Raw genomic sequence first — 25,186 nt, 5'->3', positions numbered from 1 at the left:
GAAAACAGGCTGAATTTTCAGTCCGTGCCAACTTTAAGACTATAGAAAGTATTTTTTTTTCTCATGTCAATTCTTCTTTGATTTCCCCCAGTGACGACTAGAGGCCTCTACTGGTTCCCATAATCTAGTTTAGCTCTGTGCTTTTTTTTTATGCTGTGCTGTTTGTAATCTTGAGCATCAAGTTTGCATTTGTTGGTTAAAGGCCAGAGACTTCTGTGTCACTCCTTTTGTATGTAGTGATGTGTCATCTGCATTGTGTGTCTTTGTATGCATATATGTTTCTCTTTATGTCTTTCACACATATCTCCACACTTACTGCCCCATTAGTGGTGCAGATGGGTGGAACCGTTATAGAGAATGAGGAAGCAGAAACGTGAGAGCGATCGACGGAGGATGTGCGTACATTTATATGTGATCTGATATGATTCTCTCTCTGAATATCCACAAGACTGAAGTCAGTCTGGAATGAGGGCTGCCATCATCATCTTCATCTTCATCACTCTCTGCCTGATCTCAGGTCAGTTCTTTACTGGTCAGTCTGGGTCAAATAATATATTATATGATCTAGATTGATGATATATAATAACCCAGAGCAAATGAACTTGTGTTTGGCAGGTCAGGTACTTTGTTTCAGTGTATTTGGATGCACTGGAGGGAGTTTGATGTTCAAGTGCCCATACAAGAACCAGAATTATCAATATAAAGAGAAGTATTTCTGCAGACACCTCTGTATATCAGGCATCAGTACTGAGCTTCAGCGTCGCTGGGATTATAACGAGAGATTCGCTCTGTATGATGATGAAAACAGCAGATTCTTCACTGTGTTTATCAGGAACCTCAGCAGAGAGGATGACGGGGAATATACATGTGGAAACATTCAGACATGGAGTCATAATGTTGAGTTAGAGGTAAAGAAAGGTATGTGTGATACTTTATAACTTACTACAGCAATTATTTTGTTATAGTATGATTAAAAGTGCACTACGAACGATTTTGAGTAAAAATGAAAAGTTCAAAAGAGTTTCCATGCTTTACTCTGATTCACAACAGTAAATTTATAATTATAATTTATAATTTGAGCTGTCAGGTCGGATTATGCAGGGGAAATGTCAGTTTTATGTCATTTGTCTTTGCATGTTCATGTCACTTCTGTAAAAAGAAGAAAAAAATAAAACAAAACAAGACTGGCTTCTATATGTAACACTTGTTCAGATTATATTTTTTTTCTGTATATATTCCTTGTACGACGTACTTTTATCTGCTAGTATGTCTGATGAAAAATGACAGATCCGGGGTTTTCCAGAAAGCAAGGTTAACTTACCATCACATACACCCTAAATTCTCGGTTGATTCAGACAAACCTTGCTAACTCGAGGTATGCAGGGTCCAAATCTGGAGTAAGTTCAGAGTTAACGGTGACCACAAAGACATTCTCAGGCCCCGTTTACACTAGTGTGTTTTGTTTTAAAATGCATAACTTTTGCTACAATTACGTCTGTTGTCTACACTACTCCGGCACTTTCGACCCTTGAAAACTGAGACTTTTGGAAACGCTGCAGACCCCTTTTTAGTTTGAAAAATCTGGGGTTTCGTTTCAGTGTAAACGTACCAAAATGGAGACTTTTGAAAATGAAGGTGTGGCTGCCCACATTACGCTACCAGGACACGACAATAACAGACCAGAGCCGTCTCTCTCAACAGCTCTGTAACAGACAAGCCTCCACGACCATGTTAACAAGAACTGCAAGCTTTGCTGCCTTCGTTGTCCCTTTTAGCAGTAATTGTTAAGTTAAACGCTGCATTTTTTAATACTTCAGCTGCCTACATGTGCAAAAGGCAAACTATTATTAGAGCAATCGGCAACTGTTTACATCTACCTTTACACTACCCGCATGTCCACACAATCAACAATTTGAACTTACAGTGATCTCAACATGTGATCTGTTACGATATTCGGCATCTGTCTTGTTGTTTGTTTTTGTGTGGAGTTTTTTTTTCTTTAAATGTCTGTGCAGGGATTGGTTGCTGTAGACAGAACGTCATTGGCTGTGCCTGCGGCTGCTCTGTTTAAAAGGGTGGCGCCCTTTAGAGTATTTTGTTATTTTATTGTTAGGGTATTAAGTTATTTTGTTTGTTGTTTTGGCCTTGGGGCACCCTGAAGCTATGGCTCCTTTTTATTTATTTTTTTTGTATTCCACCTTAATAAATCATTTGTGGATCTTATTTTGATGTCTGTGGTGATCTGTCGGCTGGAGTCGGTTTCCCCATTATCCATTAAACTCACGTCAGCCCCTTTTCTTAATAGAACGGGGCGTAACAAATGGGGGCTTGTCCTGTCGTAAAGAATGGGACGTGTTCGATGGTAACATGTTCATTGTATGGTATGTATAATTTTTTCTTCGTTTTGCTGGTGTTTGCGTTTGATTGGCAGTTTTTTCTTGAGTATCGGAGAAAAGGATATAGAATAATGGAATTTAGTATTGAGGCGTTTCGACAAAAGCCTTCGCATGAAGCATTAGAATTATGTCGTAAGGAGGATTTGTACTTGATTGCTGATTATTATGAAATTTCGGTAGTAAAATTAGCTTGTAAGAAAGAAGTGCGGGAAGTAATACAAGCTGCATTGATTCGACAGGGTGTGTTAACAGCAGTTCAAAATCTTGAAAGTGGGGAGACAGGGGAAAGTGCAAGTGATGAAGAGCAGGTTCCGAGCAGTGAACCAGTGTTTTGTTCATTGAGTGGGGTAGGTACGGAGGATTTAAATGTCAAGAACATACTACCCAACTTTTACGCTTTAGACAATGTGAATTGGAGTCACATGCTGGTCGCCGATTGCCCGGTGAGTCTAAGACAGAAACTGTACCTGCTATTGTTCGAACTAGTCAGAGCTTGCAGCATGTTTCTGATTCATCATTGCCTATGCCCATGCCTTCTGCAACCTCTCTGGATTTTGACATTAGTAGACAGATATTCATATTTTGGAGCATTTGAACGCATTGCTGCTGCTTTGAGTTGGCCGAAGGAAGTTTGGCCTCTTTTTTTTGCAATGTCGCTTAACTGGAAAGGCCCAGGAAGTTTGTTCCACTTTGTCCCTCACCGACAGTCTCGATTATGAAAAAGTGAAAGCCGCTGTGTTAAGAGCCTATGAGCTTGTCCCCGAGGCTTATCACCAAAAATTCAGTTTGCATGTGAAAACTGCCAATCAAACTTTTGAGTATGCGCGTGAGAAAAGCGTGCTCTTTGATAAATGGTGTCAGGCCAGCAAAACGACGAATTTTGAGCAGCTTCGTGAACTTGTTTTGATTGAAGAGTTTAAGAATTCATTACTGGATAAATTGTGGTGTACTTGAATGAGCAAAAAGTTTTGACTCTTGCTGAGGCTGCTGTGTGTGCTGACGAATTTGTATTAACGCACAAAAATGTATTCGTGGCACCCGCTCGTCGACAGTCAAAGTTTGTGAGTTCTGAGAGAATTTCAAAATCATCTAAACTCTTGAAATCTTTAGTGCAATCTGATGTTCATGAGTGTTTTTATTGTCACGAAGCTGGCCATTAGATTGCGGCGTGTCCCGTTTTGAAAAAGAAAAATAAGGCTAAACCAAAAGGAGTTGGTTTTGTACGAACTGTTACCAAAGTCGAAACCAGAAATTGATGCAGTTTTCGAACCTTTCATTCAGCAGGGAATGATTTCTTTAACTGATTTGGAAAACAATCAAGTGCCTGCTACCATGTTGCGTGACACTGGTACCGCGCAGTCATTTATTTTAGGAAGTGTGTTGCCATTTTCGGAGAAAACGTATTGTGGTTTTGATGTGTTAGACCAAGGAATTGAAAAGGGAGTAGAAAAGGTTCCCTTGCATAAAATATATATTCAATCTGAGTGGGTAACTGGTTTTGTAAGTGGCCATTCTTTCACAGTCGCCTATAAATGGAGTAACTCTGATTATCGGAAATGACTTGGCAGGTGGGAAAGTTTTCCCTCTCCCTGAAGTCATCGAAAATCCGCTTTACGAATCCTCCGCTGTGTGTAAGGAAGAAGCAGATTTGTCGGTGTTTCCCACCTGTGTGATTACTCGAGCTCAATCTCAAAAATTTCCGGCCGTAATTGATCTTTCTGATAGTTTTCTTGTTAATGAAAACATGACTGACGTTACAGTCAGATGTGTCCGCTAAGCATCACCAACCTGAGATGTCCGCGTCTACGCCGCTGTCTGCTAGCAGTGGTGCTGAATTTGATTGCGCTGATATGTTACTATCTGTAGATCGTACGTTATTGGCAGCCGAGCAAAAGCAAGACCAGTCGCTTGAATTCTGTCGAGAGTCTGCCGTAAATAAAAAAGAAATTGTGAGTAAGCCAATTGGTTATTACTTTAAGGATGGAGTGGTAATGCGGAAGTGGACACCTTCAGTGTTGGATAATTCAGGTTGGGACACATTGTACCAAGTAGTTGTTGCCAAATGTTTTCGAGAACAAGTGTTAAGTGTGGCGCATGATAACGTGGCTGGCCATTTAGGTGTGGCTAAAAGTCTGTTCTGCGTCATTTCTTTTGGCCCAAGATTAAGTCGGATGTTACAAAATACTGCAGATCATGCCATGTTTGTCAAATGGTTGGGAAGCCTAACCAGGTTATTTCTCCAGCACCTCTCAAGCCGATTCCTGCTATCGGAGAACCATTTGAGCGCATCATATTAGATTGTGTGGTGCCTCTACCGAAAACAAAAGCAGGGCATACTTATCTGCTTACACTTATGTGCGCAGCAACTCGTTACCCCGAAGCAATCCCACTTCGTTCGTTGAGAGCTAAAGCAATTGTGAAAGCCCTAATTGCGTTCTTCTCTACTTTTGGACTTCTGAGGGTCGTTCAGACAGACCAGGGAACGAATTTTATATCCGGTTGTTCAATCAAGTCCTGTCTCAGTTGCATGTTAAACATGTAATTTCCAGTGCCTATCACCCTGAATCTCAGGGAGCACTGGAACGATTCCATCAAACATTGAAGACTATGTTATGTACTTACTGTGTTGATTCAGAAAAAGAGTGGGACGAAGGGTTACCATTGCTGTTGTTCGCTGTGCGGGAAAGTGTTCAGGATTCTCTGGGATTTAGTCCCGCGGAGTTAGTTTTTGGGCATGTGGTGCGTGGTCCACTTAAACTGCTAAAAGAGAACTGGTTGTCTGAAGAAAAGCCCACTTGTAACCTTTTAGATTATGTTAGCTCGTTTAGAGAATGCTTGCATAAAGCTCGAGATCTTGCTCAGTCAGCTCTGTTAAACGCTCAGGTAAAGATGAAGGAGCGTTTTGATAAAAATGCAGTTGCACGTTCTTTCGTGAAGGGAGACAAAGTTTTAGTTCTATTACCACTCCACGGCTCTGCTCTGCAAGCAAAGTTTTCTGGACCTTATGTGGTGGAGCAAAAGCTCAGTGATACGGACTATATTATCTGTACTCATGATCGACAGAGAAAAACCCATGTGTGCCATGTCAATATGTTGAAGCGTTATGTTGCTCGGGGTGAAGAAGTAAAGTTAAAGAGCTCTACTGTTCCAGTTGCTTCTATTTCTGTGGTACCACCTTCCTGTGGGAATGAAGACGGGTTAGATCTCCGGAGTATGCCAGTGTTTGGTGTCAGACTGAATAATTCTGAAATTTTGGCGGATCTTAATTCTCATTTGCCTCATTTAACTGAGAATCAACGAGCTGACGTTGTGAATTTGATCCAGTCTTTTTTGGGACTGTTTTCGGATGTGCCTACCCAGACAAATGTCATTCAACATGATATTGAGGTGAACGACCGTCCACCTATTAAGCAACATGCGTATCGTGTCAACCCAGTTAAACGAAAAATCATTGACTATGAAGTGAATATCTAATGGATAATGGTTTAGCTGTTCCAAGCTCAAGTGCTTGGAGCTCGCCCTGTTTACTTGTTCTGAAACCGGATGGTACCCATCGATTCTGTACGGATTACCGTAAGGTAAATGCGATCACAAAGCCTGATTAATTTCCTTTACCGTTAATGGAAGATTGTGTGGATAATGTGGGATCGGCTCAGTTTGTTACAAAGCTCGATCTTTTAAAGGGATATTGGCAAGTTCCCTTAACTGAACGTGCAGCCAAAATCTCTGCTTTTGTCACCCCAGACAATTTTCTAAATTATACTGTGATGGCTTTCGGGCTTCGGAACGCACCAGCAACGTTCCAGCGTTTAATGAACACCATACTGGCTGATGTTAAGAACTGTAAAGCTTACTTGGATGACATTGTGGTCTATTCGTCTAGCTGGAAGGAACATATAGACACTCTATCCACTGTTTTTACACGTTTGCTTAATGCCTCCCTCACGTTGAACTTGGCTAAGTGTGAATTTGCCAAGGCAACTGTCATGTATTTGGGAAAGCGAGTTGGACAAGGACAAGTGCATCCTGTCGCCCAGAAAGTACAAGCAATTGTTGATTTTTCTGTACCTCAAACCAAGTGTGATCTTCGCCGTTTTTTAGGAATGGCAGGCTATTATAGAGCGTTCTGCCGAAATTTCTCTGATGTGGCTCTACCGTTAACTAATCTTCTCCGTGCCTCGCAAAAATTCTTATGGTCTAATGACTGTTAACATGCCTTTGAAGCTGTGAAAAGTTTGTTGTGTAGTACTCCAGTGTTATCGGCACCAGATTACTCACGTGCGTTTAAACTTGACATTGATGCTAGTGCCGCTGGAGCCGGAGCAGTTCTTTTGCAAGATGACATTCACGGAGTTGAGCATCCCGTAGCGTACTTCTCAAAAAAGTTTCTGAAACATCAGTTACACTATAGTGTTATCAAAAAAGAAGCTCTTTATTGTTGGCGTTACAACATTTTGAAGTGTACGTGGGATCAAGTTCTATCCCTGTGCTTGTCTTTACGGATCACAATCCACTGGTATTTTTGTCTCGAATGCGCAATGCAAATCAGCGAATTATGCGCTGATCCTTGTTTATTCAAGATTTCAATCTTGAGATTCGTTATAAAAAGGGCAAGGACAATGTATTAGCAGATGCCTTATCTCGCTCTTTTAGTTTTGTTTAAAATCAATTTGTATTGATTTTTCTTTGTGTGTGGGGGTGTTACGATATTCGGCATCTGTCTTGTTGTTTGTTTTTGTGTTTTTTTGCGAAGTTGATTGTATTTTTGTTTCTTTTGTTAGGGTATTTTTTTATTTTATTTGTAAGTTATTTTGTGTGTTGTTTTGGCCTTGGGGCACCCTGAAGCTATGGCTCCTTTTTATTTAATTTTTTTGTATTCCACCTTAATAAATCATTTGTGGATCTTATTTTGATGTCTGTGGTGATCTGTCGGCTGGAGTCGGTTTCCCCGTTATCCATCAAACTCACGTCAGCCCCTTTTCTTAATAGAACGGGGTGTAACAGGTCACAATGTGAGGTCAGAATAATGTGATCTAAATGTAATGTGAGCTAAAAATGTAACCTCACAGTGCACTCACTGTTCTCATACTATGGCCACAGTGTAAGACAAATTGTTGACTGGGCAGTGTGCATGAATGGTCATGTGACATGCGTTTTGGTCGTGTAGAGTGGACAGAGATCTTTTCTGAAATTCAGTGTAAACACCAGTATGGACGAGGATCGTTTTCATGTTAAAATGCTGTGTTAAAACAAAAACGCACTTGTGTAAACAGGGCCTCAATCTCAACCAAAAGCCAAATCCAGGAGTTACCATGGAAACAGACACTAAGAAGCACACCATAATTCTTCTTTCTTCTTCATTTGTTTAATGATGATTTACATACTTAGTGCATATCGCCACCTACGGGGCAGTTGTGCAATCATTTGTTAATCTTATCTTTTAAGATTAAGATTTTTTTTATTACTGTGGACAAGAATTATATTGTTTGTTTGATGCCAATTATAAATTAAAAAAGAAAGATTGATTGAATTAAAAAAAACCAGTCTGTCTTGTAAAGACTCTCTTCCACCCTCATTACCCACAACTGAGGTGCCCTTGAGCGAGATTAAAAATCTTTCACGTCCACGATAGCATCATCAGTAGGGTGCTGAAGACCTCTGAAGAAAACTGGAACAGAGAATAAGTTGCTGTTTACTTGCTCTGAAATTTACTTCAGGTTTTGGAACCGAAAGTTTAGGTTATCTGCTCTGAGTAAACTTACCCAGGTAAGTCACATAACCTGCTTTCTGGAATACTTATGCTCTGATTACAGGCAACTGTACAGAAATATAAAAAAAAATGTCACAAGGTTTTGTTGAAATCATTTTCAGAGTCTCGTTGTGGGACGTCTGTTATCCTGGACGAGTATGTTGGACAAACAATCACTTTCCACTGTGAATATGATGATAAGTTTAAATCACACACCAAAGTCTTCTACAGATTGAATGGAGATCCTGTCCATGTGCTGAACAGCTCACAGTCATCACAATCATCTGAGGAGAAGTTCATTCTGTCTGACAGTCATGAAGATCATTTTACTGTGACCATTAGAAACATTTCTGCAGACGACGGAGGAGTTTATTTATGTGGAGTGGAGAGAGACGGATCAGATGATCGACCTTCAGAAACATCAATTACTCACATAACCTTCATTAAAGAGATTCAGATGAATGTTAAAAGTGAGTTTAAGTTATTTTTAATGAAAACCATTTACAACTCTAAATAAGAAAAGTAAATCCCTCCCGACTTTTAATAATTTAATAAATCAAGAAATAAATCTCGTTTTTCAGGTCGAATCACTTCTGTCCTGGTTCAGGCCTACTCCAGTAAATCTGTCTTCATCACGTGTAAATTTCCACAAGAGTTCAAAGGAAACAAGAAATTCATCCAGAAAGATTCATCACAGAAGATCCCTGTTGATGAACAGAATCAATGGGTCCGTCATGATAAAGTTCACATGTATGATGATTCCAGTGAAGGACTTCTGAAGGTTTTTATCAGTGATTTAACAGCAGCTGATGAAGGAACGTACAGGTGTGGAGTGAATATCGCTGGTGATGATCTGTTCACTGAGGTCAAACTCACAGTAAATCAAGGTAAAGAGATTCTGTCAGGAGATTCTTTTTGAACACACACTCTATAACAGTTAAATTGAGGGAAATAATATTTGATACTTTTGATATTACATATTTTTCATTGTTTTTGTGTACAGTTGATCATTTTCGTGCATCAAGTAAAGCGTCTGCTGTTACTGGTGAAAGTGTGAAACTCACCTGCGATTTCCCTGAGAAACACGACGAGACCTTCAAACACATCTGCAGAGAGAACGAGAAGAAGATATGTGAGAACATCAGTTCATCAGAGCAGAAACGCTTTGAGTTTTCTGTCAGTACAGCAGGAGTTTTTACAGTGATCATCAGTGACGTGAGCAAGAGAGATGCTGGAGTTTACTGGTGTGGAGCAGAAACCAGAGACACACATCTGACTTCTGTCTCTCTCACCAATCAACATCAACTCACTGTGACCAGTACGTACAGTAACCATAAACCAAATAACATATGCATACATTGCAGGATATAAACACTGTCATTCTCTTTGACTGTTAGTGCCTCCAGCAGTCGGACGTGAAGGAGATTCATCAGAGATCAAATGCCCTTATAATGCAAAACATGCAAAAGAAGTAAAGCATCTTTGCAAAGGAAAGTGTTTCACTGAAGATGCTCAAAATATAATTCGATCAGATGAATCCCATGTTATTAAACCAAAGATTTCAGTAAAGGATGAGCCTGAACTCAATCTCTTCACTGTGACCTTGAGTGACCTGAGAGCAGAGGATGCTGGGATATACTGGTGTGCAGTGAAAGATGTGTTTAATCTTCCCACTGAACTCATGATCGTCATGAAAGATGGTGAGGGTGTTTTCTGGAGAAAATCTCAATGTTTCTGATCATTCTGTTATCACACTCATATTTTTCTGCTCTTCAGCGGTCACTCATGAAGCGTCTGTCGGAGGATCAGTGTCCATCAGCTGTAAGTTCATCAGGAATCACACGCGTCTCCAGAGGTTGTTTTGCAGAGGAGATCAGCCGAATATCTGTGTCCGAGACGGAGTTCGTGTTTCATCGAATAGGAGAACAAATGGGCGATTCTCTGTGACTGATGAAACCTCAGCTGGAGTCTTTACTGTGAACATCAACAACCTGACAGAAGAGGATTCTGGGAAATACTGGTGCGCAGAGGAGAGTTCTGGGTCGTTCATATTCACTGAAGTTCATCTACATGTGATCAGAGGTAAAATATTGATTAAACTGATAATCACAATTGTTTTGCTCAAAAATAATAATTGCAATCATTTGTCACAATCATTCTTACTTGAGAAATTTCTTTATACATTTATTCACAATTAGTGCACTTTTAATAAGTAAAAACCATCTGATTTATTATATCACATACATTAACACACTCTGTAAACTGGTAAAATCATAAGAAGTTTCTCTCAAAACCTAAAACACTGAAATTCCTAATAGTAATTTCAAATGATGTTAATGTTTTTCTTTGTATAGTCACACAGAGGCTGTGCATTTATTCAGCAACTACAGTCAGAAATAAGTCGAGATCCATTTTTGGATTTATTACAGTTCATAACTGAAGGTTTAATGGCAGATTCAGTCACAGTAAAACAGCACCAGCGGCTCGTGAAGAAACACAGACTGACTGAACGACACATTTGAGCAAAATATCTCAATGGAGATCAATAAACTTACATGTTTATCAATGTTTTCAGATCATCAGTGGTGCTTTCACAGTGTAGAGAGCGTGTGCACATGGTTGCCAGATTGCAAAGATAAAGTAAAACTCAGACATTAAATGTATCCTTTTTAAGAGAAAATGTTTGGAGGATTTAAGCTCTTGACATCTGGCAACCACAAGCATGAAAGGTTGTGAAGGTTTATTAACAATGCAAGATAACTTAAAAAAAACAAAAACATTCAGGATAAATAACCAACGAGCCAATATCGCAACAATTATTTTTAGAGAAGCAGACATCGCAATCATGATAAAATATGATTAATCGTGCAGCCCAATTTTCTACAGCTTTTTTTTTTCTTTCAGTATGATCATTTTTGGATGTACTGTCTCTTTAAAGCAGCATGTTGTGGTAAAGTCTGATGAACGGTCATTTACAAGCTGAAAACTACAGACGATAGGAATCATCAAAAACACTGAAGTGTTTAAGAAAAACTGGCTTCTGCTTTTGTGTTTTAGTTTTTTAGTTCAGTAAGGTGCAGAAAGAAAGTGTTTCTATTTACAGATCCCAGCAGGCACAGGATGTAGACTCGGTCGGTCAGACGTTGAATTTTGGTTGAAAATGAAAATGGGGTTGACCTCTAAACCCAATGTTTGTTTGGCGTCCAACACAGATCCAACACAGTCACACATCTACAAAAGTTCTTATTGAGAATTAACAGAGGTTTAGATGTTGAAAATGTTTAGTTTGAAGTCTTTTGTTTTGACTCTTGTCTTTTTAACATTACTTTTTCTCTAGCTGCTGTAACTGTGTTTGTTATAACAAACACAAACACAGTTACAGCAGCCAGAGAAAACTAATGTTAAAAAAGTCAAATTAGCACCAACCTATGCTGAGATCTTGAAAGATTTAATGTGCTGCCATTCATTTCTCCCTACTCCTTTTTTTTTTTTTTTTTTTTTTTTTTTTACAGTGCGGAGCTAATTCCAACCAAAATTTGACGTCTGACTGATGTTGGAGTTTGACGTCAAACAAACGTTGGGTTTAGATTAGATTTTCATTTTCAACCACAATTTGACATCTGACTGATGTTGGATTAGTTCAACGTCTTCCTGATGTTACATTGACGTACTGTGTCAGCTGGGTTGTGTCTGACTGTGGACAGGTCCGTCGGACTTTGTGTTGATGCTGTTTCTTTTTTTGTTGTTGTTTTTTTGTGGAGCACAAAAAGATGTTATTTTAACATTCACGCAGATCTTATCTATACAATGAAAATACAGAATTAATCTAAATTTAAATCGTTATGCACTGAAGAGTTTTTGTGTGCTTCCATATATTCTGACAGGTCTTGTTATTTAAGGCATCAGGTATGTGCCAGCTATGAATATGCCTGTGATTTCAATGATAAATTTGTGTCTGTTGTTTTATTCACACATTATCATACAGCTTCACAAGATATGAAATAAGTCACTTCTGTGGTGTTTTTTTAAAAGCTTAACAGCCCCTAGTTACTGTCTGCTTTTCCTCTTTTGTAAGACACTTTGGATAAAAGTACCTGTTTAATGCATAAATGTAATTGTACAGAAAATATTCTTCAAACACAATCACATTTGTGTTCCACAAAACATCTGAGTAAATAATGACAGAATCTGTCCCTCTAATAAATTTGACCATCGGTGCTCTTTGATTGTATGTTTTCAGAAACAACATCATCTTACAATGAAAGAGAAACATCCCAAGATAAAGAGAAGTCTGGTTAAATTCCTCAGATCTGTTTCTCAGTCTCAGATGAAAGTGATCTTATGATGTAAAGTATTGACCATGATTGTGTATTTTCAGAAACAGTGACATCTTACACTGAAAGAGAAACATCCCAGGACAAAGAAAAGTCTGGTAAGATCCAACAGATCCGTTTCTCAGTTTGAGATGAACATGATCTTATGATGTATAGATGAGCGTCAGATGTACAGCATGTGTATCACAATGCTTGTAGACGAATGTCATAGTCTCACCTTTACAATCCCTTTGTGTGATTTCAGGCTCTTTTGTGATAGTTGTGGTTTCTGTGGGTTTGATCCTGCTGGCTGTGTGTTTAGTGCTCCTGTTGCTCAAAATAAAATACAACTGTAAACATGGTGAGACACTCAAGCTGCATGTTTAATAAATCTGAGTTTGTCGCCCTCTGCTGTTCAGAAATACCCACACTTTTTAATCTCACATTTTCTCTGCTCTTGTTCACACAGGCATCATTTCATCATGTGGATCGACTCCAGCACAGTTACCCACAATCCCCTCCGATGGGCTCCTGTGCACTGCTGTCAGTTTCCAGAAGCATGAAGAGTCTCTCGGTGACGCTGCACTCGCCTTCAGTGATGAGAAGATTCACTCTGATTACACCACGGTCATTTACCACATCATGCCAAATGAATTTTAGTATAGCCTAAAGAAACTCTGGGGTTATTTTACACCATCACACTGATGCCATTACATGCTCTTCCCTTTCCTGTATTCTGCTTCAGCTCTCCATACATTGATAAATTGCATGTATGTGTGTATATGTTAGAGAAGAGTTAATAAAGTCTTGTTCGTGTCACACATATAGTTGTTTCTAGTTCATGCTCATATACTGGAGTCCCTGATCATGCAGATTTTGGCTATGCTCTGAGTGGAACTGCACAGTAAGAAAGATATTTCCCTTCGCCGGAAATGAACATTTCTTATAACAGTGAGTGTTCGCTGGACAAACTGGTTAATTCTGCTACATCTAGTTAATTCTTACAGCTGATCTAAATATTCATTATGAATAAAAACTAGTTATAATAATTGATTCATATTTCCTTTTGGGATAATTTTCTACATAAACAGCCGCTTTTCCACTGTCGCTCATGCGAGGCTTTCGAAGGCCGGGGTGGGCTAATCGCCTCAGACCTGTAGGACCAAGCCCAAAACCATGCTGTTTTTCCACCCTCGGGCTTGAAGCACCGCAGCGCTTCACTAAAACCCGCCTGTAACACTCCTCTCTGGAACAATGTCACACAAACCATCATTTCACCAACAAATGGAAGTTTTATCAGAAAACTACTCAGAAAGAAAACAATAGCGAGATCGCAAAACGAACATGATAAAAGTAGCTGTCTGTTGGCATTTTTATTGTTTACTTAAAGATTTAAAACCCAAGCACTGATGTTTTACCAGTTTTACAACAATACATTAATCATAATGAATTAATTTGTGTCAAGATTGCACATTAGTCACAGAAATAAAGTGGTTTATTTACCGTTATTTCACAAAAGAAAGAGGACATGTGCTTATTCAGTTGCGTCTGTTTCTGTTTATTTCTAATCACAGGACAGTATGTTTACATCACATTTAGAAAGAGTGATGCTGAAAAAGTCAAAGGTTTTATTTTCTGAGAGTGCAAACATGATGTTGAACCAACATCTCATTGTAACATTGATTCAATGCCATTACCATTGATTTTTGGATGAAATTTAAACATTTTTTTCAACATTAAAGGCAGTAACTGTGTAGTTCACCTGTCCTGACCCCCCACCGCTGCACATTTTGTATGTCTCCCTCATTTAACACACCTGATTCAACTCATCAGCTCATTAGTAGAGACTGCAAGACTTGAATTGGGTGTGTCTGATGAGGGAGACATACAAAATGTGCAGTGGTGAGAGGTTTCCAGGACAGGTTTGAGAAGCACTGGTGTAGTTGCTTTTGCAGTGATACAGTAGTGACATTAGCTCATGCATGCTGTTTCACAATAATAATCCAGGAAATATTTGTGAAATGCGGTGATTTTTTTGAGACATTTAAGAAAAATTTGAATATAAATTAGGATATTTAATGCCATGAATTTCACCCTTTTTAACATTTTCCACAGTGTACATTGTCTCAGTAAACAAGATGCTGCAAAGAAAATTAACAGAATAAGAACCAAATCCTTTGTACACCTTCCCAGAAATTATATATTTATGTCTATAAGAGAAGTCCAATAGGAATCTTATAGGAATGGTTCCAAAATATGATAGAAATTCTAATTAAAATAGTACAATTATCTTATTGGAATCCTTTAGGATTTTTTGACAAGAGCATGGTGTCAAGGATTCACCTGGTAACGTTCCCAGAACGTTCAGACACGGTCACGATGTGGAGTTATTTTAAGGTTTGGGGGACATTCAAGAGGTTCTTGGAATGTTTAGGGGACTATTACTATAGGATGTTCCCTCTAGGTCTCTACACTGTACAAGTACTGTGTGTTCACATTTTACACATTCAAAGATAAAACACAAAGCTGACAGACTCGCAATGTGATGAACATCATTTACAGTAATCCGGGGAAGTTCTTGTAAGCTGAAGTCATCTTCTACTCTGTCATTTTGTAAGCTCTGCATAAGGAACAATGGCTTCTGGTGCTGCACCGGATGTAAATAGGCTGCCTGAGGAAAAACACGGAAGTGACCAGGCAAAGAGTCTATTCGGGCCCAGGACCTGACTGGTTTAAAGAAATACCAGGTATCCAATGGTCCACAAATATAATGACAGATAGCGAGCATTTACTATTTGCTTGTAATTTATTTTTATTATAATTTTTTGACACCAACCAGAACAGCAAGTAATGTTACACTGTAAAAAGTATTGTGCTATATCTACTCCATAAAATTTTGACAACAGATTGCAAGCAATATTATCCATTAAAGTCAACAAATAGAATTGAGTTAGAATGAATCAAATTGATTCCTTAAATGTCAACCATTTAAAAGATTAATTAAGAACTCTTTATTTTTTATTGCCAACATTGAAGACACCTGATGATAACAAGCAGAATCACTGAAGGAAAGAGAAACACAAGAATTAACAGACGTTGATGTTGATTTTATTGAAAATGTTTGGTCGCCATTATGGTGATCCGTGTTTCATTTAGTTGGGCTATATGACTCTTTGGTTTTTATGTTAGTTTGGGGTTTTTGTAATGGTGTTTGCTAATTTTACACATTTTAAATGGCTGACTTTTAAGGAATTAATTTGATTAATTCTAACTCAATTCTTATATGTTGAATTTAATTAATAATATTGCTTGTAATCTGTTGCCACAATTTTATTGAGTAGAGTGTATTACTTTTTACAGTGTAGTGTTCGATGACCAACACATCTCTTTTCACCTAACCATCAACACCCTTAAACTAATGCAATACACACACACACACACACACACACACACACACACACACACACACACACACACACACACTGCTAGAGCTTGTTTCCTAATAGTTTTATAATACATGTGGCATTGTATATTACAAATATTGTTGGCTCTGTGAAAATGATGAATGCTGAACTGTTGAATCATCTACGGTTGGTTTCAATTATAGGTGAAATATAATTTAATATTTAAGTAATCAGCAAACCAAGACTAGAAACATCACTCCAATGCACCTTTATATCTGGATACCAGAATGATCGATGAAAACGGCTGCAGGATTGCATAAATATACATTTATTGAGCAGAAATTTTTATTGATAAATGAGAATAATACAAACATATATTAATAATTCAAAGCAGAACACAAGCATGATCATTAATATAATTTACTAGAAACAGAAGCAGAGCATTTTTTTTATTTGTTCTTTTGAAGATTTAAATATATTCTGCTGCTCAGTATTGGCAAGTCACAGTACTTTTTTTAGTTAAGTAATGTAATTACATTTTTATATATCTATTACTGCCTTTCAGGCACTTTCCTTGAGTTTCACATTTCTAAAATACATTAAACTTAGTGAAGGAGGCTTGTAAATGAGGCTTATTTTCCTCAGTGTGATAAACATCACATCCCAGTAAAACACACTGACATATATGACATCAAGTACATTTATAATGATAAATTGTCTGTTATTACAGATATTTTCTTTCTCTTGATCCGAGCTGCAGCGCTCATCACAGATCGGCTTATTGCTCACAACATAATGCTTCTGGTGAACTGATGCTTACAGAGATTGAAGATAAAAAAATAAAAAAAATAAATTGAAAATCAACAGAAGTCAACATTTCCTTCAGTCCCCGAGAGAAACATTTCAGCTTCTTTCCCAACAGTGACCTGTAGGTGTCGACATCCGCTCAATAATTTGCTCAATGAAACCGAGTGATTGTTGCAGAAACTCAGTCATTATATTCTCAGTCACTGACATGATTCTTAATTTTAATAAAAAAAAATAAAAAAAAAAACTCCAGTGATAATATTAGTTTGGCGTGATGCTGTGTTTGACAGATGCGTAATCAGAGTGAATCTGGTCATTACTGACGGTGACTGTAGCATCACTGAGAGATTCTAATGCTTCTGGAAACTGACAGCAGAATACAGGGGCCCATCAGAGGGGATTGTGGGTAACTAAATTGTTGAATAAAGTGGATTCTGTGAATCAGAGGGTATTGTGGGTAACTGGACAGTCGAGTAAAGTGGATTCTGTGAATCAGAGGGGATTGTGGGTAACTGGACAGTTGAGTAAAGTGGATTCTGTGAATCAGAGGGGATTGTGGGTAACTGGACAGTCGAGTAAAGTGGATTCTGTGAATCAGAGGGGATTGTGGGTAACTGGACAGTCGAGTAAAGTGGATTCTGTGAATCGGAGAGGATTGTGGGTAACTGGACTGTCGAATAGAGAGGAGTTGATGCAGGATCTGAGTCTTGAATCTCTTCTTGAGCCTGTAAGAAGAAAAACATGAAGTCTTAGTTCAAAGGTGTACATACAGCATATACAAACCAACTTCTCACATATCGGGGTTGCCAACTTTTGACTTTAGCTGGAATTGAATGAATGCAAAACTCAGCATTTTGTTGGCATACCCCCTCTGTCACATCACATACCCCAGTGTGGGAACCACTGGTTTAATTACAACCCATACCATGGCAGGACGTGTGTTCAACTTCATGCAGCGCTGCACAGACCGAATGGCATATGACATCAAAACACCATGAGAGCACAGCTTTCAAGTCGCTCTCATGATTCTTGATGTCATACGCCAAACCGTCTGTGCAGCATGTTAGCTTTTTTAATTTGGCGTGAGATTTACTTGGGCAGCATAAGAGCGTGAGGCAGAGCCTGAAAGCATGTCTCACACCAAACACATGAGAGTTGACAACCTTGCACATATTGAAGCACAGATCAGCTCTGAAACTCACCATTTCATGATCTCCTGTCTCTCTTCTGTCTGATGATGAAATGATTCCTGTGTGAACAAGAGCAACTTCTGAGACTGAGAAAAGGCCAGATTATTTCAACTGTGAATTTCTGAACAGCAGACAAACTCAAATTTACTAAAAATGCAGTAGGTTGAGTGTCTCACCGTGTTTACGGTTGTATTTTATTTTGAGCAACACGAGCACTAAACACACAGCCAGCAGGATCAAACCCACATAAACTGCAACTATCATAGAAAAAAAAAAAAAATCACACAAAACACACAAAGAGATTGTCACAGAGAAACAAGGTGAGCACATGACATTCATCTACAAGCACTGATACACATGCTGTACATCTGATGCTCATCTTTATAGCTATATCATAGGATCACTTTCAACTCAAACTGAGAAATGGATCTGTTGGATCTTACTAGACTTTTTTTTATCCTGGGATGTTTCTTTTTTGTTGTCAGATGACGTTGTTTCTGTAAATACAAAATCAAAGAGCACCGATGGTCAAATTGATTAGAGGAACAAATTCTGTCATTATTTACTCAGATCACCTGTGGAACACAAATGCGATTGTTTGAATAATATTTTCTGTACAATGAAAGAAGACAGTAACTACCCAGCTAACAAATTTTTGTTTCAAGAATGTTTTCCAAATGTTCAGTTTTGGTTATGGAAACATTAAAATGGAAGTTGTTTTAAGGTTAGTATGATGTTCCTGAAACATATTTTTTTACTAACAACTTAGCATTATGTTATAAATCAACATTGATTTGTAACATTCCAAGAACTGCAACATTCCAAGAACTTAAAAATGTTCAGTTTCCTTAATGTTAATAGAATGTCATTTAAAGGTTAGTATGATGTTGCTGAAACATTCAAACACCTGCTTTTAATAAGCAGAATCAATGAAGGAAAGAGAAACAACAAGAACAAGAAACAAGAAACTACAACTTTCTTCAGCCATAGCCTTAGATGAAATCAACTGAAGATAAAAGACATTAAATCTCTGAAGATTTGATTAAACAACTCCACAAACAGCATTACCAGCTTCACTTATTATTAACCAGACTGACTTTATTTCTGTCATCTGTCTACAGAAGCTCTTATTGAGATAAACAGAGGTTTAGAAGATATTTTATTGAAAATGTTTCATTTGAAGTCACCACGATGGTGATCCGTATTTGATTTAGTTGGGCTCTTGACCCTTGACTTTTGTTATCTTCTTTTTCAGCAATTGCAAGTGTCTTCAGTGAACATTTGTGCATCATCACTTTCATCTCAAACTGAGCAATGGATCTGTTGGAACTTACCAGACTTTTCTTTATCCTGGGATGTTTCTTTTTTGTTGTCAGATGATGTTGTTTCTGAAAATATACAATCATAGAGCACCGATGGTCAAAAATATTACAGGAACAAATTCTGACAACCCTCTACGGACACACTAAAGCTCGAGTCGCATTGGCTTTTTTTTTTTTTTTACTTGCCAGACTCCTTTTACAAGGAATGCAAGAACAATGCAAATGCAAAATTATATTTATATATATATATATATATATATATATATATATATATACATACATATGGCACGAGTGTGTAAATAAATAAGAAATAACAGCAGAGTGTCTTTAAAACCCTCTTTTTTGCAGCACTACTTCCTTCCTTACATTTTCTTTAAATCTGCAAGTTACAGAGACTTCTGGGTAAGCTGATCTTCAGCAGCTTTTGCGCCTTCGCGCTTTTGTTATGGAGCGTCATCAATGTAGCGCGTTCTCATTGGTTTGCTTTCCTATGGGAGTTTTCATGGGCAGGATAAGCTGTGAGCAGATCGCTCGCCCAAGAGGAAAAATGAGCTGCTGCCAGATCTCGATCACCGAAAATCACATTGTATTTGATACAAAACTAACTAGACTTAGCCAAATGGGGGGAAAAAATCATAACTAAAACTATTTTCATAGTATTTCATTTTCTCCATAGAGAATTTTTTTTATGAAAACTTGTCAAAACTTGTTTAAGACAGTCCTACTGTAACTAGGCCTATCAGAGGATGTTAATCGATAGTCTTTGCGTTTGTTAAAAGTCATCAGTTTGCACAATTTCAACTTATTTTTTAAAGAATACTGATATTTGTATTTATTATAGCCTACTTATATTTATTATAATTACATTTTGTTTTTTATTTATAATAGACTGCTAATATTTATTATGTTAAACTTATTTTTAATTATTAATTTAAAAAGTGCTTCTGGCATACATTTAAATTGACGCCATGGTGTTTTTTATTTGTCGTGTCTGATTTAGATCTGTGTCCTAAACTGATACATTGAAGTATGTGAAGTATGTTGTTTCTGTGACACTAGCGCCACCTAGCGGATTACAAAAATACAGCATATTTTGCAAACGCACCTTTCGCATGTCGCGCCTTCTCGGTCGACTCAAACATCACAAAAGCTCTTACAGGTGCTTGTGAAGTCACGTCTCAACAGGTAAATATGGGCTACTCTCAATAAAAGGTGCAACATATTAGAAATACTTTTCGCTGTGTTGCTATTTGTCATGAGCAAGCAAATGAGTAAACTAACACTGAGAACGTGAGCGTCTCGCATATTAGCTATAATATTAGCTATAAACCCATTCAACATAACATTTTTTTACATGACGCACCACCCAGCATACCCGGTTAAAAAAGTCACCGCTCGCCACTGATTAAAAGTTTGTTTCTTAGTAAAAGCAGTCGCTTTTTCGCAAAAGCAAATGCCTTGACAGTGGACAATACCGGCAAAACAACGCACAGCATTTTTTTTTTTTTTTTAAATGGCGTTTTTGCAAACTCTTCAAGTATTCACACACATGCTGTACATCCGACACTTAACTTTATAGCATAAGATCAATTTCATTTCAGAAAGAGAAATGGATCTGTTGGATCTTACCAGACATTTCTTTATCCTGGGATGTTTCTCTTTCAGTGTAAGATGACGTAATTTCTGAAAATACACAATCAAAGATTTTATTAGTTAAACCAAATAGAGGAACAAATTCTGTCAAGAAATCACACAGAGGGATTGTCATGGAGAAACAAGGTGAGACTATGACATATACAAGCATTCATACACATGCTGTACATCAACACTTAACATTTATATCATAAAATGACTTTCACTCAAACTGAGCAACAGATCTTTTGGATCTTACCAGACTTTTCTTTGTCCTGGGATGTTTCTCTTTCAGTGTAAGATGTTGTAGTTTCTGAAAATACACAATCGTAGAGCACCGATGGTTAAATTAGAGGATCAAATTCTGTCAAGAAATCACACACTGTTGGATCTTACCAGACTTTTCTTTGTCCTGGGATGTTTCTCTTTCAGTGTAAGATGTTGTAGTTTCTGAAAATACACAATCGTAGAGCACCGATGGTTAAATTAGAGGAACAAATTCTGTCAAGAAATCACACACTGTTGGATCTTACCAGACTTTTCTTTGTCCTGGGATGTTTCTCTTTCAGTGTAAGATGTTGTAGTTTCTGAAAATACACAATCGTAGAGCACCGATGGTTAAATTAGTGGAACACATTCTGTCAAGAAATCACACACTGTTGGATCTTACCAGACTTTTCTTTGTCCTGGGATGTTTCTCTTTCAGTGTAAGATGTTGTAGTTTCTGAAAATACACAATCGTAGAGCACCGATGGTTAAATTAGAGGAACAAATTCTGTCAAGAAATCACACACTGTTGGATCTTACCAGACTTTTCTTTGTCCTGGGATGTTTCTCTTTCAGTGTAAGATGTTGTAGTTTCTGAAAATACACAATCATAGAGCACCGATGGTTAAATTAGTGGAACAAATTCTGTCAAGAAATCACACACTGTTGGATCTTACCAGACTTTTCTTTGTCCTGGGATGTTTCTCTTTCAGTGTAAGATGTTGTAGTTTCTGAAAATACACAATCGTAGAGCACCGATGGTTAAATTAGAGGAACAAATTCTGTCAAGAAATCACACACTGTTGGATCTTACCAGACTTTTCTTTATCCTGGGATGTTTCTCTTTTAGTGTAAGATGTCGTTTCTGAAAATACACAATCATAGAGCACCGATGGTCAAATTAGAGGAACAAATTCTTTTATGTATAGAAGGTATATTTACATGACAACGATATACTGAAAACAGAAAAGTTTATTGTGTACTGACGAAATAATGTTCAGTTTCTTGCATAGACTTCGCATAGATCGTTTCTGTAGTGAACAGCAGACATGATGGCACCAGAGCTTCACAACAGAAGTTCAAAACAAGAATCATTTTGTCTCACTATGCTTAAGACAAAAGGGTGTGATAGGACCCTCAACGACAGCTAAAGGACTATTGTAATCAGGACTGCCAAAGGTGGAGGGCAGAAAAGACGACATTAACAGCCCATTGATCACAGGATAATCTCATCACGAGCTGCCTTTATTCATCCTAGCCCTCCATACCTGAGACCAATGTGTGAACAATCATGGACTCTCAAGGCCACCAAACCGATTCTGGCTAGAGCACAGCAAGAACAAAGAAAGACAATTTCTAAACATACTGGCTTGAAATCACCAAAAATGGACAGGAATACTGTAAGGAACGTGACCTATATATCTTTTTACTCATCCAGGGAGCTGTGCACACACAGTGGAAACCACACCTGGAATAAAAGCCAATGCAACTGCACCCACTGAGACAGAAATGTGATACCTCAACCAATTCACAAAGTTTGGACTCTATGAGTTCAGAACACTGCCACAGGGACTTTGAGAAAGGTTTGGAAAAGAAATAAAGCATTTTCAAGGTCCTAAAGGCACTGTCTTATTTAACTGTGTATTTTGGGACAATGCAACAAGTTCCACAGTATGTAAAGGTGGGCGTGATGGGCGGACACCTGGGGTGCTACGACCCAATCACATCACAACTGCAGAAAAGGCGGGGATTAGTAATCCCCTCCCCAACGGGAAGGAATAAAGGCTTTCCTAAGTGAACAAACACTTGTTCTGAGTTTCTGACCTGACGAGGGAAGAACAACAGCACGACCAAGGTGAGACTCTTGCGAGTAAACCTTTCACCGCACGGACCTTCAAGCAGCCCAACTGCTTCTGCAGAGGACTTAAGCTCCCGACCTCCATAACTCAAGTGCCTCCAACCTACAGAAGATCCTGCGGATCAACCACCATCTGACCTACAGTTCTCTGGATTACACAAAGACCTCCAGCACTCAGTGCAGCTCTGCAGCTGTTGGAAATAAATCCAGTCTCACACTGCAAACGGTAGGATACCAGTGGAAGACGTCTCCTGTCGCCGGACTGATCACCTGACCAAGTGAAACGTAAATATAAGCTAACCAAACCTTTTCCCAAAGGCCTTGGCATGAGGTTGTTGCTATATGAGATTGCTATTTGTGTAGAAACTGTTTATCTAGGGTCAGCGCACACAGATAGATACATTAGACACGTTATCTGTAGTCATAGTAAATGCTTATTTACTATTTCATACCAGCATCCAGAAAGACCACAGCTGACTCCCCCAAAGACTGCTAATTACCCATTCATTGCTTCGTCCAATCCGTTGCTCATCTACTTGGCATTCATTTTGTTAATGTCCATTTGTGTAGTAGTTTGTAGTATCTGTTTGATTATTGATTCAATTTTCTTAGTAGTTTAGTCATTTTTCTTAGTAGTATTTAGTGAGTGTGATATTTTACTCTTGTATATCTTTTTGTTAATAAATTCATTTTTACTGCAAACTGTGTCATTCTTGTGTTGATAATCAGAGGCTCTACAAGCTCGCCCGAATCTCACCAAATCCTTCAGATTGGTCAGATGATAAAATTCCTCCAGTTTATAAAATTCTAATTCAGTCAACAATCTTCCATGATTGTTCTTTGTCTGGTGCCCCGAGATATTGGAAGGAATCTTCTGAATCAATATTAATATTAATACAAAATATTCAAGACCATAAATAACTACATTCGTGTGAGGCTAATCCGAAATCACTACATTTCACTTCTTAAGACCTCAGTGTATTGTCAGGAGCCATGGGTATTAATTTTGTTTTGTCTGTTCTACTGAATAAAAAAGTCAGCTACATCTTGGATGGCCTGAGGGCGAGTAAATTAACAGCAAATTTTAATTTTTTGGGTGAATTATCCCTTTAATGTTGTAAAATTAATTAATTATGAAATAAATTCAATTTTAGCTGTAAAGCAGCTTCAGAAGATAATAGTGACCAGTGTTTGGGAAAGTTACTTTTAAAAGTAATGCATTACAATATTGTGTTATTCCCTATAAAAAGTAACTAATTGCGTTACTTAGTTACTTTCTATGGAAAGTAATGTTTTACATTACTTTTTCTCATTTGGGATGGGCTGTTTTTTGTTAGTATAAAAACAAAGTTCTATTTTTGGCAAATGTAAAGACCCTTTCACACCAGAAGTGAAATGAATATCCCTCAGGCTGAAGGAAATGCAAATTTACATTAGATTGTTCACATTAAATTGTACAGTAGAGGGTGCAAGATCACATAGGGTGAAAGATATCAAGTGTGCCAAGTCACAGAAAAAACATATTCGAACCTGTTTGAATATGTGTTGGCACAAAAGAGCTTTTTAGTGCATAATTTTTGTATTTTCATTGTATGGAAAAGAGCTGTGTGACTCCAAACTCTGTGCTCCACAAAAAAGCAGCAACAACAAATAGGCAATCGAGTCTGGAATGACAGAAAGGTGAAGGGTCATATCTGGGTGATCTGTCTGCAGTAAAATGAATCACATCTGTAAATAGAAACATTTTCTTTCTGCACCTTACTGGACTAAATAACTAAAACACAAAAGAAGTAGCCAGTGCTTCCTGTTGTCTGTGGTTTTCAGCTGGTGTGAAAATGACCCTGTTCATCAGACTTTACAGCAGCATGCTGCTTTAAAGAGACAGTACATCCAAAAATGATCACACTATAAGAAAAAAAAAAAAAAAAAAAAAAAACTGTAGAAAGCTAGAAAAGATGCTGCCAGATCACTATACAGCCATTTCCTTTAACCCTAAAACATTAATATGGAAAATTCCTTCATATTAGCAGTATTTTTACAGACTTTTCTTAAAGTGCATTCTGTCATCATTTACTCGCCCTCATGTCGTTCAAACTTGTATAACTTTATTTTTTCTTCACAATACACAATTTTTATTTTTAAAGAACATTGGTCACTGAACCCATTGGACCCCACCAGGGGTGAACTGGGGCTAAAAAGTGGCCCTGGACTTTCTGGCACAGAGCGGCCCATCACAACCGGTCCGCAA

The 25,186-nt window shown here is 38.0% G+C and overlaps 2 protein-coding genes across 52 annotated transcripts in view; one reads left to right on the top strand and one right to left on the bottom strand.

The window, feature by feature from the left end:
• Positions 1–25,186, bottom strand: part of LOC127505576 (polymeric immunoglobulin receptor-like) — a 75,961-nt gene that overhangs the window by 25,472 nt on the left and 25,303 nt on the right. For 6 of the 50 annotated variants that reach the window (XM_051884291.1, XM_051881358.1, XM_051884375.1 and 3 more), the window contains 13 exons: positions 21,895–21,945; positions 21,758–21,811; positions 21,621–21,674; positions 21,484–21,537; positions 21,347–21,400; positions 21,210–21,263; positions 21,073–21,126; positions 20,811–20,864; positions 19,194–19,247; positions 18,303–18,356; positions 18,036–18,116; positions 17,872–17,918; positions 16,175–17,394 (listed from right to left, as the gene is read on the bottom strand). The exons of 1 other annotated variant lie outside the window; for it this stretch is intronic. In XM_051884291.1, the coding sequence (XP_051740251.1) occupies positions 17,080–17,394; positions 17,872–17,918; positions 18,036–18,116; positions 18,303–18,356; positions 19,194–19,247; positions 20,811–20,864; positions 21,073–21,126; positions 21,210–21,263; positions 21,347–21,400; positions 21,484–21,537; positions 21,621–21,674; positions 21,758–21,811; positions 21,895–21,945 (980 nt within the window). In that variant the 3' untranslated portion in view covers positions 16,175–17,079. Of the gene's footprint in view, positions 1–16,174; positions 17,395–17,871; positions 17,919–18,035; positions 18,117–18,302; positions 18,357–19,193; positions 19,248–20,810; positions 20,865–21,072; positions 21,127–21,209; positions 21,264–21,346; positions 21,401–21,483; positions 21,538–21,620; positions 21,675–21,757; positions 21,812–21,894; positions 21,946–25,186 lie in introns of those variants that run through there. 43 more of the 50 variants (XM_051884770.1, XM_051881557.1, XM_051884856.1 and 40 more) reach the window with 40 other exon arrangements.
• Positions 378–13,281, top strand: LOC127508086 (polymeric immunoglobulin receptor-like). Of its 2 annotated transcripts, XM_051885683.1 has the most exons (10): positions 378–517; positions 616–918; positions 8,268–8,615; positions 8,727–9,032; positions 9,149–9,463; positions 9,543–9,845; positions 9,922–10,227; positions 12,524–12,577; positions 12,724–12,819; positions 12,928–13,281. In XM_051885683.1, the coding sequence occupies exons 1-10, from the start codon at positions 466–468 to the stop codon at positions 13,116–13,118; spliced, it is 2,274 nt and encodes a 757-aa protein (XP_051741643.1). In that variant the 5' UTR covers positions 378–465; the 3' UTR covers positions 13,119–13,281. The 2 variants fall into 2 exon arrangements, with proteins under 2 accessions (XP_051741643.1, XP_051741648.1); XM_051885688.1 differs by lacking the exon at positions 12,524–12,577.

Source organism: Ctenopharyngodon idella, chromosome 1 (genome assembly GCF_019924925.1).
Source record: "Ctenopharyngodon idella isolate HZGC_01 chromosome 1, HZGC01, whole genome shotgun sequence".
Lineage (NCBI taxonomy): Eukaryota > Metazoa > Chordata > Actinopteri > Cypriniformes > Xenocyprididae > Ctenopharyngodon > Ctenopharyngodon idella.
This window is presented reverse-complemented; position numbering and strand designations above follow the sequence as displayed.

What these genes read in the sequence shown, in the direction of transcription:
- LOC127508086 (XM_051885683.1), top strand. Translation starts at nt 466, where the DNA reads ATGAGGGCTGCCATCATCATCTTCATCTTCATCACTCTCTGCCTGATC. An exon ending in CAAACTCACAGTAAATCAAG is followed by an intron (nt 9,033 to 9,148) that starts GTAAAGAGATTC and finishes TTTTGTGTACAG; the next exon opens with TTGATCATTTTCGTGCATCA. An exon ending in AAAATACAACTGTAAACATG is followed by an intron (nt 12,820 to 12,927) that starts GTGAGACACTCA and finishes TTGTTCACACAG; the next exon opens with GCATCATTTCATCATGTGGA.